This window comes from Dreissena polymorpha, chromosome 3, assembly GCF_020536995.1.
Source record: "Dreissena polymorpha isolate Duluth1 chromosome 3, UMN_Dpol_1.0, whole genome shotgun sequence".
Classification (NCBI taxonomy): domain Eukaryota; kingdom Metazoa; phylum Mollusca; class Bivalvia; order Myida; family Dreissenidae; genus Dreissena; species Dreissena polymorpha.
Genome location: NC_068357.1, coordinates 83495244 through 83511243, shown reverse-complemented (window position 1 = coordinate 83511243; position 16000 = coordinate 83495244). Strand labels below are relative to the sequence as shown.

At 32.9% G+C, this 16000-nt stretch overlaps 1 protein-coding gene and 1 long non-coding RNA gene across 52 annotated transcripts in view; one reads left to right on the top strand and one right to left on the bottom strand.

Annotated features, from left to right (window-relative positions):
• Positions 1 to 16000, top strand: part of LOC127875025 (uncharacterized) — a 305966-nt gene that overhangs the window by 43060 nt on the left and 246906 nt on the right. For 2 of the 50 annotated variants that reach the window (XM_052419789.1, XM_052419784.1), the window contains exon 18: positions 206 to 264. The exons of 47 other annotated variants lie outside the window; for them this stretch is intronic. In XM_052419789.1, coding sequence (XP_052275749.1) covers positions 206 to 264 — 59 coding nt within the window. Of the gene's footprint in view, positions 1 to 205; positions 265 to 1034; positions 6133 to 16000 lie in introns of those variants that run through there. One more of the 50 variants, XM_052419763.1, reaches the window with a different exon arrangement.
• The window catches only part of LOC127875033 (uncharacterized), a 252157-nt gene that overhangs the window by 23018 nt on the left and 213139 nt on the right, over positions 1 to 16000 (bottom strand). The gene's annotated exons all lie outside the window — the stretch shown is intronic.

The window sequence follows — 16000 nt, the reverse complement described above, 5'->3', positions numbered from 1 at the left end:
GAATGTGGCGTCTCATCAGGATCCAAAATGTTTGCTATTCTGATAGTATTATTTGAAAAAAAGAAGAAAATGCTTATTTTATCAATTCAGCAGACGACATTTTAGCAGATGACAAATTTCCCAGCATGCAAAGGGTTAAACCACATGCATTAAACCCAGTGTTCCCAGAAAGCGACTCAAGTTTTGCATTCTTGTCTCTTGTCAGATGGCAGCAAGCCCTACTGGATTGTCAAGAACAGCTGGGGACCTGACTGGGGCGAGAAGGTAAACATTGTATTGCAGTTCATTTATTCATGTGTCCATATCTTCAGAGAACAATGAGGTACAGTCCAGTGTTTTATGTTTAAATCATGAACTCTTGTCAGTGTGCTTAATTAGCAAACAAATTGGTATTAGATGGTTTAAGTGTGTTTAAAATCAACAGTTAATTCCTTTTCTTTCACAAATATTGATTTTTATTTTGAGCTCGGCAATATAGTGGGGGACATATTGTTTTTGCCCTGTCTGTTGGTTTGTTTGTTGGTTTGTTTGCTGGTTTGTTTGTTTGCCCCAACTTTAACATTTGCCATAACTTTTGCAATATTGAAGATAGCAACTTTATATTTCGCATGCAAGTGTATCTCATGGAGCTGCAGATTTTGAGTGGTGAAAGGTCAAGGTCATTCTTCAAGGTCAAAGGTCAAATATTTGGGTCAACATCGCTAATTTAATGTACACTTTTGCAATGTTGAAGCTAGCAAATTGATATTTGGCATGCATGTGTATCTCATGGAGCTGCTTATTTTGAGGGGTGAAAGGTCAAGGTCATCCTTCAAGGTCAAAGGTCATATATATGGGGACATAGTGTTTCACAAACACATCGCTTGTTTTTTTAAAGAGACTTCCTTAAAACAAAAAATTCTGTAAAAGTGTCGTGCCTGATAAGCCTTTGTTGACTGCACTGGCTAATTTGATATGAAACTTTGCAAATATGCATTGAGTCAAGTTTATCTCAGACGAGGGCTCAAATAAACACTTATTTTACACCATTCCAGGGCTATTACCTGGTGTATCGTGGGGCTGGTGTGTGTGGACTGAACACTATGTGTACGTCAGCAGTTGTCAACTAGACATGAACACCATGTGTACGTCCTTGGTTGTCGACTAGACATGATTTCTGTTTACACTCACAGAACAGTTTGGAATGCTATGTGTGATACAATGTTGACAATGAAGACGTCAAGGTGAAGAAAGGATCCAATTTCCAATGTTTACAATGTTATTTTTTATGTGTATCTATATTTTTTGTTGACTTGTTATAACCAGATTTGATCACTGCTTTTTTATGTATATACATATTTGTGTTGACAGTTAATATTAAATTGTGCATGAAATGGTTGAAAGTTACTATTGTTACACATTGTAAATATAACTTATTGCAGTTTAATTATATAAGTTTTCAAATGTTTTGTTTGTAAAATGGTTGAATTTTTATCTAGTTGTAACAAAGGTATGTACAATGTTTGGATTTCAACAAAATTATTTAAAGGGACTATAGTTATAAATATACTTATTGTTGTCACATAGTATCATCTGAAGATTTTTTTTTCTTCTGTGATGTAATATGTACTGCTGGTTGTATTATAGTAAAATTTCAACAAAACATAACTTGAACTTTATGTTCGTATTAATATTTTTACACGATGTTGGTTATTGTATCAGGAATATTTTTAATGTGAGAAAAAAACCTTTAGCATAATACCGATTTTGGGTTTGTACAAATAATATTCCATAAGATATTTATCATGAGCTTGTTATTGTATTTGTTTCAATTTATCTTCAATACTAAGTACACCATTTTCCTTAAACATTGGGTTCCATGAGGTGTTTTTGTATGCTAGTGTGTATATATTTGTTTGGACATAACAATTCAATAATCCAGGTCAAGATTTCAATGTGTAATCTGGAAACTAATTGAGTTGAAATAGTATAAATTGTGTATACACAGCTAAGTTCTAAAGAACATGTTTAATTGTTGAATTCATTTTATACTATTTGCTTGATTCTAAAGAATTTCTAAAGCTGCTAAAAATGGAAAAGCTGTATGTGAGCATCCATTTATTTTTTACTATTTATACTATACAAATGTATTTCATTGTCTTTATTTCTATCTTATTTGGATCAAAATTGTCAGGTTGTAAAAATGTGATGATATAAAATAAACAAATTATTTTTAGAAAATATTTACATCTTTTGTTAATTAGATTGATTTTGCATAGCCTTGAATCCGTTTGTGAATGTGTGACTGTGATATTTTGTTAGTAAGGCTTAATATGTCAGATGGGATGATGAGTAAGTCTATATCATTTGATCATTCAATATGTTTGTATTTGGATTGATACATGTATGTATTGACATGTGCATTTGGCATGGTTTATTGTTCGTACAAGTAATTTATGTAAGAACTTACAGATGTATTGTATATTTATATATTCCTGGTGGTTGTTTGACTTATTTTCTTTTTTAATGCCACCTTCTTTGCTTTAATATTTAAGGTTTTGGGTGCTTCTGCCATTCATGTGTTACAATTAATTGGTTTTGAAGCGGAAATAGACTGTGAAAACGTGCGTATTAAATTATTCCTTAATAAATTGCCATATAAAAGTAAACACCAATTTAATGGAGGATTCACAAAAAATAATGATGAATGAGAAGTGGTTTTAAAGGTTTATTATTGCCACATAGGACACCATTTTTGCTCAGAATAGAATATGCATTGAAGAAATTTCTTTGAGTTTCAAAATGACTGAATAAATGTGACGATGTCTGTTTGTTAATATGGTAAATAACCTAAATTAAAAAAAATAATTAGACAAAATCAATTATTCAGTATCGTGATGAGATTTTTGTTGTAAGAATACATATTCCATTGTTAAAAGGCTTAACGCTTAACACCCCAAATACCAGCAAAGGACTGAAAAAGAACTACCAAGCCAAACATTCCAATAAAAAGATATTGCAGAAAATCCACATTTAATCCAGCATTTAAATAATATCCCAAGGTTTTTAGATAATTATTTGAAAATTTTAAACTGTATTCCCTCCTATATCAAGACAGGTATAAGTGACTGGTAACCACCTTTGTAATGGCAACAGTTCTTAGTTTTGTAATGATTTGGCTGGACCAGTGAATGTACGGGTATGTTAGTTTTTAATACACTCCAGATTTACCAGTTGAACTAAACTGTATATTCTTTATATTTCTATTACTTAATCTTGGCACTTTGTGTTTTTTGTTTTGTTAATTTTGTTCACATTTTTGTTCACAAATGTACCTTAATATTTCCATACTTTACTGAATAATAAATCGCTTGGAAATAGCTCGTTTTATGTTGGATTTTTCCATAAAAAATTGAAAACATATACATATCAATATATTGAATATGTTTGACACTAATATACTATTAAGACATGTAGGAATATTCTCAAATTCAAAAAATTTCATCAGTGACCTTGACCTTAAAGAGAGCAACATAATTGCACGGGACAGGGCCTCTTGATATGATGCTATGAGATCTAAATATATGATCCATGATAATTTATTTCAAAATCACATGATGAACAGGAAAGTTATGAACCTTGTGGGAACACATAATCTTAGTATGAACATGTAATAAATATTGGAAAATTTCTAAAGTGTTTTCTTAGACCTTGACATTTAAGCCAGCACAATGGTTTTGTAATATTTGGTTTTTAACCCTTAAAGTGCTTTCAAGTGTATTATTTGTCAGTAATGAATTGTTATATGATAAACAAAAGTAATACTGTTAGTTTACTGAAACTGATGTACAATTATGAATACATACATAATCTGCATGAAAATTGAATTGAAAATTGTTTTGTATACATGAAGATCTATAAATGGACTGAACAAAGGATCATTTCCCTATAAATATGAATGGTTACAATGGTAATAATAAGTGTAATAGTGTAATATAATCAATTTTTTAATGAAGTGCATGTTTTTATTCATAGATGTATGCAAGTCCTTAAAACATTTTTAACAAACAAACACAGAACATAATCAAAATTTGAGTATAGGTACAGAACAAATATACCACACATTGCAACATTTTACAGATATTGAAAAATGTTCAAACAATAGAATGAGAAACAGAGAAAAACTATTGCTGTTATTTTAAAATGACCAGTGTTACTTGGAATATATTCTATGTATAAAGAGTTGTTTAAATAAGTAAATATTGTGATTATGTTGCCATGGTAACACAATTGAAAAATTAAAAAGGTAGAACATTCTTATTTGGTTAATTGATACAATTTTACATACTGGTATGTTTTGGTCTTTTTTCTGCAGCTGTCTAAACATTAATTCACAAGTTTATTTTCCAGTGAACTAAAAGGGAATATTTGAATGCCATTTTCATCAGAAGTAATAACACAATTAAACATCCTAGAACAAACTGAATTTTTATTAGCAATATCAGGGTGATAGGTGAAATGATAAATAGTTGACCAACTTTGTCACAGATCGAAAATTTTGGAAAACATGTTGATCAAATTCAACGTTTCAAAACAGTATTAGGATAATGTTTCTAGGTAAATTTGGATACCATCACCATAAAATCAGAATGTTTAATATATAGCCTTTAAGCTATAGATGGTTGGCTTTTGAATATTTGCAATCATTATGTCAGACATCGGTAATTTTTCTTAATTCTATTACACAAGAATCTCACAATCACACAAAGGACTGTGGCTGTAAGGTGCTATAACGTCTTCTATTTTAAGTAACATCCATTTCATTTTCAAACAGTGTTAATGAGGACTTCATAAGGCTGCACGAGGCATAATATTTTTAGCAAAATAATAGTTTTTTTTTAAATGATAAGCTACATTCCAGTAGTAAGTTTTAATGTTGGAACATGTAAAATAAATATGTTGACTTTTATATGATGCATGAATAAATGTCATATTATTCTAAAACATTCTTTACATCTTTTGTTAATTTTGAATAGCCTTGAATCCGTTTGTGAATGTGTGACTGTGATATTTTGTTAGTAAGGCTTAATATGTCAGATGGGATGATGAGTAAGTCTATATCATTTGATCATTCAATATGTTTGTATTTGGATTGATACATGTATGTATTGACTTGTGCATTTGGCATGGTTTATTGTTCGTACAAGTAATTTATGTAAGAACGTACAGATGTATTGTATATTTATATATTCCTGGTGGTTGTTTTACTTATTTTCTTTTTTAATGCCACCTTCTTTGCTTTAATATTTAAGGTTTTGGGTGCTTTTGCCATTCATGTGTTACAATTAATTGGTTTTGAAGCAGAAATAGCCTGTGAACACGTGCGTATTAAATTATTTCTTAATAAATTGCCAAATAAAAGTACACACCAATTTAATGGAGGATTCACAAAAAATAATGATGAATGAGAAGTGGTTTTAAAGGTTTATTATTGCCACATAGGACACCATTTTTGCTCAGAATAGAATATGCATTGAAGAAATTTCTTTGAGTTTCAATCTTTGAGTTTCAAAATGACTGAATAAGTGTGACGATGTCTGTTTGTTAATATGGTAAATAACCTAAATTAAAAAAAAAATAGACAAAATCAATTATTCAGTATCGTGATGAGATTTTTGTTGTAAGAATACATATTCCAGTTTTAAAAGGCTCAACGCTTAACACCCCAAATACCAGCAAAGGACTGAAAAAGAATTACGAAGCCAAACATTCCAATAAAAAGATATTGCAGAAAAAACGTACACATTTAATCCAGCATATAAATAATATCCCAAGTTTTTTAGATAATTATTTGAAAATTTAAAACAGTATTCCCTCCTATATCAAGACAGGTATAAGTGACTGGTAACCACCTTTGTAATGGCAACAGTTCTTAGTTTTGTAATGATTTGGCTGGACCAGTGAATGTACGGGTATGTAAGTTTTTAATACACTCCAGATTTACCAGTTGAACTAAACTGTATATTCTTTATATTTCTATTACTTAATCTTGGCACTTTGTGTTTTTTGTTTTGTTAATTTTGTTCACATTTTTGTTCACAATTGTACCTTAATATTTCCATACTTTACTGAATAATAAATCGCTTGGAAATAGCTCGTTTTATGTTGGATTTTTCCATAATAAATTGAAAACATATACATATCAATATATTGAATATGTTTGACACTAATAGACTATTAAGACATGTAGGAAAATTCACAAATTCAAAAAATTTCATCAGTGACCTTGACCTTAAAGAGAGCAACATAATTTCACGGGACAGGGCCTCTTGATATGATGCTATGAGATCTAAATATATGATCCATGATAATTTATTTCAAAATCACATGATGAACAGGAAAGTTATGGACCTTGTGGGAACACATAATCTCAGTATGAACATGTAATAAATATTGGAAAACTCTAAAGTGTTTTCTTAGACCTTGACATTTAAGCCAGCACAATGGTTTTGTAATATTTGGTTTTTAACCCTTAAAGTGCTTTCAAGTGTATTATTTGTCAGTAATGAATTGTTATATGATAAACAAAAGTAATACTGTTAGTTTACTGAAACTGATGTACAATTATGAATACATACATAATCTGCATGAAAATTGAATTGAAAATTGTTTTGTATACATGAAGATCTATAAATGGACTGAACAAAGGATCATTTCCCTATAAATATGAATGGTTACAATGGTAATAATAAGTGTAATAGTGTAATATAATCATTTTTTTAATGAAGTGCATGTTTTTATTCATAGATGTATGCAAGTCCTTAAAACATTTTTAACAAACAAACACAGAACATAATCAAAATTTGAGTATAGGTACAGAACAAATATACCACACATAGCAACATTTTACAGATATTGAAAAATGTTCAAACAATAGAATGAGAAACAGAGAAAAAACTATTGCTGTTATTTTAAAATGACCAGTGTTACTTGGAATATATTCTATGTATAAAGAGTTGTTTAAATAAGTAAACATTGTGATTATGTTGCCATGGTAACACAATTGAAAAATTAAAAAGGTAGAACATTCTTATTTGGTTAATTGATACAATTTTACATACTGGTATGTTTTTTTTTTCTGCAGCTGTCTAAACATTAATTCACAAGTTTATTTTCCAGTGAACTAAAAGGGAATATTTGAATGCCATTTTCATCAGAAGTAATAACACAATTAAACATCCTAGAACAAACTGAATTTTTATTAGCAATATCAGGGTGATTGGTGAAATGATAAATAGTTGACCAACTTTGTCACAGATCGAAAATTTTGGAAAACATGTTGATCAAATTCAACGTTTCAAAACAGTATTAGGATAATGTTTCTAGGTAAATTTGGATAACATCACCATAAAATCAGAATGTTTAATATATAGCCTTTAACCCTTTCAGTGCGGGAACCGAATTTTGAAGGCCTTTGCAAACAGCTTGGATCCAGATGAGACGCCACAGAACGTGGCGTCTCATCTGGATGCAAACTGTTTGCTATTCTGATAGTATTCTTTGAAAAAAATCAAAGAAAATGCTAATTTTAGAAATTCAGCAGACGACATTTTAGCAGAAGACAAATTACCCAGCATGCAAAGGGTTAAGCTATAGATGATTGGCTTTTGAATATTTGCAATAATTATGTCAGACATCGGTTATTTTTCTCAATTCTATCACACATGAATCTCACAATCACACAAGGGACTGTGGCTGTAAGGTGCTATAACGTCTTCTATTTTTAGTAACATCCATTTCATTTTCAAACAGTGTTAATGAGGACTTCATAAGGCTGCACGGGGCATAATATTTTTAGCAAAATAATAGTTTTTTTAAATGATAAGCTACATTCCAGTAATAAGTTTTAATGTTGGTACATGTAAAATAAATATGTTGACTGTTACATGATGCATGAATAAATGTCATATTATTCTAGAATACTAAGGCCATCTTAAAAATGGTTGTTTGGGATTTCATGACCCGTTACATGGCAGGTTGGTATGCGTGTTTTTTTTATGAAAACTACGGAAAACCGTTAGGTGCCATGGTGGTTACACATTAAAATCCAGAGGGTGACAATGCGATAGTGCGATAGTACGATGGCGACAATGCGATAGTACGATGGCGACAATTTGATAGTACGATGGCGACAATTTGATGGTACGATGGCGACAATGCGACAACGCGATAGTACGATGACGACAATGCGAAAGTGCTACAATACCATGGTTCGGTGCGATAGTACGATGGCGACAATGCGATATTCATATCGTACTGTCGCCATCGTATCATCGCATTGTCTCCATCGTACTATCCCGTTATAGTACTGTCGTCATCGTATTATTGCATTGTCGCCATTGTACTTTCGCACTGTCGCCATCGTATTGTCGCACTGTCGTCATCGTATTATTGCATTGTTGCCATCGTACTATTGCACTATCGCATTGTCGTCATCTTACTATTGCACTGTCGCCATCGTATTGTCGCACTGTCGTCATCGTATTATTGAATTGTCGTCGTCGTACTATCGCACTTTTGCATTGTCGCCATCGTACTATCGCACTGTCGCCATCGTATTGTCGCACTGTCGTCATCGTATTGTCGCACTGTCGTCATCGTACTATCGCATTGTTGCCATCGTTCTATCGCATTGTCGCCCTCTGGATTTTAACCATGATGGCCCTAATGGTATTCCGTAGAAAACAGTTTTACTTTTTACATTTCGATCTTTTTCTTTCATATATGACAATTACACTTAAGATTATGTATAATGTGGGCCCATATCTTGCAAGATTTTACAATGTAAGCATTTAAAATGAGACAGAAAAACTGGTATAATATAAGTTATTTTTATATTTGGGTTCATTAATAATATTTCCTTTTAGCTTTTTTGTTTTGAAACAAATCTATCAACAAACTATTTTTTATTTATCTTTGAAAAATTATTATTTCTACCAGGTCATGATTGAAATGTAATGAGCAGCAAAAGAATATCAGAAAACGCAGTGCGGCTCTTCCTTTTTTCCAATGCGCTCCCAGATAATTTGAAATAGAAAACATACATTTAAAAAGAATTTCCATGTTACAGGTATGGAAGGTATCCATTCTACATTTTACTATTACAAGTAACTCGCAAAATACATGTACATATCTAGAACATTCCTATAAGGTGTCAAAAATTAGTTTGTTTCTTTTTGCTATATATACTCCCATTACCATTGGTAATGGGGGCTATGTAGGAGTAACTTTGTCGGTCTGTCTGTCCCGAAAATTTCATTCGATCTTCACCAAACTTGGTAAGAAGTTGTATCTAGTAGATGTCTAGGTCAAGTTTGAATATGGGTTATTTCGGGTCAAAACTAGGTCACGGGGTCACTTAGTGCGTTTTAAACCGAAAGTTTGTCAGGACCATAACTATGTCAGTTATCGTTAGATTTTAAAATGACTTGGTATATTTGTTAACCATCAAGGGACGGTGTGTCATGCGAAAGAAGTACGTCGATATTTCCAAGGTCAAGGTCACACTGGAGTTGCCCATACATGAGCTTGTCCGGGCCATAACTTTGTCATTTTTTGTGAGACTTCAAAATCATTTAGCACATTTGTTTACTATCTTTGGACGGTGTGTCATGCGAAAGAATTACGTCGATATCCCCAAGGTCAAGGTCATACTTTGAGTTCAAAGGTCAAAAATGGCCATAAATGTGTTTGTCCGGGCCATAACTATGTCGTTCATTGTGAGATTTTAAAATTATTTGGCACATGTGTTCACCATCATTTGACGGTGTGTCATGCGAAAGAATTACGTTGATATCGTCAAGGTCAAACTTTGAGTTCAAAAGTAAAAAATGGCCATAATGAGATTGTCCAGGCCATAACTATGTCGTTCATTGTGAGACTTTAAAATCATGTGGCACATTTGTTCACCATCATTGGACGATGTGTCATGCAAGAGAATTACGTCGATATCTCCAACCTTAAGTTCAAACTTTGAGTTCAAAGGTCAAAAATGGTCAAAATGATCTTGTCCGGGCCATAACTATGTCATTCATTGTGAGATTTTAAAATCACTCGATACGTTTGTTTACAATCATTGGACGGTGTGTCATGCGAAAGAATTACATCGATATCTCAAAGGTCAAGGCCACACTTTGAGTTCAAATGTCAAAAATGGCCATAAATGATCTTGTCCGGGCCATAACTATGTCATTAATTGTGAAAATTTTAAAATTACTCGTTACATTTGTTCACATTCATTGGACGGTGTGTCATGCGAAAGAATTACGTCGATATCTCCAATGTCAAGGTCACACTCGGTGTTCAAAAGTCTAAGATGGCCATAAATGAGCTTGTTCGAGCCATAACTATGTCATTCTTTGTGAGATTTAAAAATCACTCTGTACATAATTTTTTTTCACAGTCATTGGACGGCGTGTCATGTGAAAGAATTCAAGAGTTCATAGATTAAAATGGCCATAAATGATAATAGCATAATTATTCTTAAAAATCGCCATAAATTAGCTTCTCTTGTTCTATGAAGACAGCATGCAAAATATTCTGTGTCAATGCAGAATGTAGGGGTATACGTCACGTTTGTGACAAAGCTCTAGTAACATTTTGTGGAGATCGTAACAAATAAAGTATCAAGAAATCACTTTTTAAATTTGTAGAAATTAATGAACATGTACAATATTTTTCATCGTCTTGTCTAATTGTTTGAAATACTCTTTTATATTCACACAGCCATTTTCCATTTTGCATGATTGAATGGAGCAATGCTTTGTTTTTTAAACATTTACTGTCTGAACATACTTTCCAAATAAATGTTTTTTTGTTTGGAGCTCTAAGGCTTTTAAGCCAGATGAAGTCCAGTCTGTAACTAAATCAAGCCCCCACCAAACAGGGCCTGTGGCAGGGATTTAGAGGCTCAGACCAATATAAGGAAACTGAGAAGCCACTCAGGCAGCATTGATCAATAAATCAGTGCCCCAAAATGGGCAGAGGGAAACCTATAGGCCTGCTCATTGCTGTTGTTCATATCACTCATGGAGGGCCAGTAACCATGGGCTACTATGAGATTGGCCCAATATTTATAGACTTTACTGTCTTTGAAGAATTTTGAAAGATGTGTGCACTGCCATATGGTGTTAGCACTAAGAATCACAGACTGGGCTGCAAAAGGGATGTGAAACTGCAGTTGGGAACTGCAGATTTGGGGCTGAAGACAAATGTTGAAGGATTTCAAGGTGGTCATTACTGGCCAGACATGACCCCACAAAGGTCTCACTTGATGACATGATGGCCATTACAAACATTCTCTTCAGGGAATTGGCTAAATGCTTTATGTAATTACTTAAATGAATACAACAATCGACAAGTCTTGGGCATATCTTTCATATCTTTGATTAACGTTGGTTTTAATTATATAGCCTTCTAATGAATTAATTAGCTTAATACTTCTGATTTGATGTTTTCTCTCTGTGCATCTTTAATTTGGGATCCATTATAGTATCACTAAAAAGAGTAATAATTTCTAGCTTATTTTTTGTAACAAAAAAGTTCAAAATTAAACAAAAAGATGAGCCCACATTTTTTACAATCACTATTTAGTATTCAGTTTTGTAGTGTTAATTATTCACTATTTAGTATTCAGTTTTGTAGTGTTCATTATTCCTAGGTTTCATATGAGCCTGGCTCTGTGGGAACGGGGTTAACCCTTTGCATGCTGGGAAATTTGTCGTCTGCTAAAATGTCGTCTGCTGAATTTCTAAAATTAGCATTTTCTTCGATTTTTTTTCAAAGAATATTATCAGAATAGCAAACAGTTTGGATCCTGATGAGAAGCCACGTTATGTGGCGTCTCATCTGGATCCAAACTGTTTGCAAAGGCCTTTAAAATTCGGTTCCCGCACTGAAAGGGTTAAGATGCTTGTGAGTAAAGTGTCGTCCCAGTCTGGAGCAGTCTGCCCAGGCTAATCAGGGGCAATAATCTCTGCCTTAACTAGATTTTCCATAAGAATTGACTTCCTTTTAAAAAAGCGGAAAGTGTAAATTAGTTCCAAGTTAACATAGCAATGACCATAGTTTTGTTGACAGAACTGCTGTTTGCGTAGCTCTGGTAGGACTTTTTCACCATTCTCCTAGACATATTGCCTGACCCGTAGATAGCTCTGGTATGACATGTTCACCATTCTCCCAGACATATTTCCTGATCCATGGGACCGGTTGTGGAATGGTCATTAGCATAATGTGAGGAGGATTTTACAAATGTAGCAACAGCAGTAAGATGTAGTCCGACACTAATGATGTGGAAATCTTGACTGGTACTGGATGTCAGGAGGGATTTAGTGGTCATTAATTACTTTCACTGGACTGGAGTGGCCAATGATGCACTGTCCCTCTGGTATCTGTTCTGACAGACACAAACACAAGCAGTAAGTGACAAGGCTGGAGGTCCAGTGGTTAATGTCCTATTGTTTCCTTGGAAACCTTACTAAAATGTTACTGTTTAAAATGTTGCTTGTCAATTTAGTATTTTGTTTTTAGCTTTCTGCATTATAAACGCTTTTTGTCTTTTTTTTTTTTTATAAACAATTAGACTATCTGGTTCGTTGACAGTTTTAGCAATATTAGTGAAATCCAACTGGGTATAATAAATGAAAGTTTTGTGGATAAACAAATCTAGATATCAAAACATGTATTGTGATTTATTCCATAGGACTTATTGTCTATACAAAGTATTCATCATCAATGACTCGCCCAAAGAGCTTATTTTTCTGTTGATTGTTCAATTATTTACAAACTAATTGCTTGGGTGGAATGCTATACCAATTTTTAATATTTAACTGTGACTTCTTGTGTCTTTGCCACAATGATTTCTTCAGCATTTTACCTCAGGGAATTTGTCAAATTTAGCCAATTAAGTTCAATCTAGGTTTATCAAAGTGTCCTTAACACCAATGAGAAATGTTTCTCTCATTGTAACTCATCACATAATTGACAGCCTGCTGTGACCTGTGGTCCTTTACAGCATGGGCCTGGGGTCTGAACGGGCCTAACTGTCTCCGTTATTCCTTCCTTTCACTGCCCATTACCCAGCCCCAATGATTGATATGCCCTAAGCTTGTCATCAGAGTTTTCAAGGACCCTCTATGAGACCCTTTGGTTGTAACAGCACTTGCTTGGGACTTGATGGGACTGCGACACTGTAGGCATGTTGCTCATATTGGGTCATCTGATAGACTTGTAGACTTGAAGATAATAAAATAGAGTGCAACTGTATCTTCTAGTATATTCTGGAGATAAGTGTGTATAACGCTAGTAAAAAGTGAAAATAAAATAAAAAAGGTAGTGAACATTTAAAACAAATAAATACTTTTTATCATTTTCGAGTACAATATATAGCATCTTTATGTGTAAATGGATTTAATATTCATATTTAGTTAAAGAGGACAAGTTATATATAATTCATGATCAAATTATGTTACCTAATGGTTAAGTTGAAGTTTGGTCATTAGAAGAAGTGAAATATTAAAGTTAAGTTGTTTTATTTAGTTTTCTTGAGAAATGTTTAAATGGCAATTATTGTAAAGCCAGTATAGTGAAAATAATATTGATGGTTCAATTATTCCCAGCAGCTTTTTGTCTATACATTTTCATTTTATTTGAAAATGATTGGTCATTTGTAATAATGTTTAAGTGCAAATTTCTTTAACCAAAGTAAAGGTTGCGCTTTGATAGCAGCGTGATAAAGACTTTGTAATAACATTCAAATGTCCACATTGTATCCAAAAAGGTAATGACCAAATTATCACGTCATAAAAAATGTGGTAAATTGGCAATTACTTAGGAAAAATGTCCCAAATTTGTGTGGCAATCAAAATTATTCAATTAATGGGAGCCAATTTTGTATTGTGTTCGTTTCCCAACCAACCAAACAACACATTGAAAAATAGTTTTTGCGTATCTCTGTCGATCAGTTACGATGATACCCCAACATTTTACAGCCGTCCCATTGGACACTGAAGCAGCCAAAAAAATCTAATACTTTCGGGGGATAGTATGGACTTAAAAGAACATAATTAAAAATACAAATTATTCAAGCCATTGATTCAAAGTGTGCTTCACCCAGCGACATTTGGCTGGTTTTTTTCCACAACATTTTCATTGTTAAATGGATTGGTCACATGGCTTGGGATCGTTTGGAAATGGTGAAACCTTGTTTTGGGTTGTGCTCTATACATGGTCAGAATTGATTATAGAGTTTTATCACCAATAATTATCCTTACAAGTTTGTAATTGTGCTCTTTTATGGAAACCAATTAAATTATAAATTTGTCCTTGGACTTGGACACTGTACATTTATTGGACAGGTTTTTTCAACACAGTATAATTGAACAAGACAAATTTCCGCACTTAAGAAAAACGAAAAAATAAACTTTATTGTAAACTGAATCATCGTTTTAATTCAAGTTAACTTAAGACCTTTTTATGCTGGCACAGTATGTTTAAGAAGATGCTGTTGCTGCCTATGATGATAAAACAACCTGTAATATAAATATTTACTATATTTATGTTTTAAAATAAGAATTATTATTATTACTTAGTGATATTCCCTTTTTAGGAAGCTTTTTACTTCTGTTTATTGTCAGTGTTCCCTGTATTTTACATTTCGCATCAACCCTTTTGAATATTCCGTTCACAAAACTTTCTGCTTGTATGTTATTTTGTCTTACAAGAAAATCTCTTCTGCCCTGAACTGTCTACTTTAGACTGGAATTGCCATCCTGGATCAGCCTTAGTGTACGCGTACGTTTATTTTATTTTTTGGCTTAAATGACCCATCTCCTGTGAACTTGCAGGTTGCAGTGTGAACACGTTCAAGTGGGAGACGGGCAACTCCTCGTACCAGCCCTGTCGTGAGCAAAGCCACACAGACGTGACCTGGACCATAGAGTGTCAGTGCTACAACAGCTACTACCTGGCGGACACTGACGGCAAGAGCATGCCATGCACTCGTAAGTCATTTAGTGAATAGTTTTTATACACATATCATTGTACTATGAAGTCAACGTCATTGTGTAAATGTTATAATTGTAAGTCGACGTCATTGCATCAATGGTATTCATACTCATATTATTCTGATTTATTACAATTTCAAGATCTAATTTGCAATGTTGTTGCGTATACTTAACCTTGAGAGATTGTATTTTCAGTTCCAACTTGGAAAGTGTTTAAATTATCGCATTGTCTTTCTGTGAAGATCATGCAAAAACTTTGAAGTAGGGACTGAATTTAGGAGCTCATTTGTTGTGAAACATGCTTAAAATGGAGACAATACGCGTCCTCATTGTTTCCTGACAGAGTAAACTGTTTTGAATATTTGTTTCATTACAAATGAGTTGACATAACTAGAAACTTGATTTCAAGCTCTCTTCCCAGAGATATTCTACAAAACTGCATATTTATTTGTGGATACAAATTATGCTGTTAAATAACCTTGGAGCAGACAATCCTGTATAAGAACTGTGTGAAAGCAAGTGATCCTGCTGCAGGTTGACACTTCGTAACACATGAATGAATTTGTATCAATTCAATATGGATAACCTTTGCAGTAAATTTGTATAAAACATGTATTGACACACAGAGTTATTGTTTAATTTAATTTGTGATCAATTAGATAAATGGGAGAAGAAAATAGTTATTTGAAGCAAATGTTCATGATACAAATATATTTTTCAAAGAATTTATTATCCTTAAAATTATTTCCAACTGCAATATTTATTTTATCGACTTCCCGTTAACGTTGACTCTTTCATTTCAATATAAAATGCCATATAAAATATAGGCCTTTGATATTTTCTTGAATAGAATTTGCAGATTGGTAGTTCGTGTAAATATTGCAGTATTAAAAAATTATTACAAGTAATTGTATAACTATATATCAAAATGTTTCTTGAAGAAACTGTAGGTGAATTGT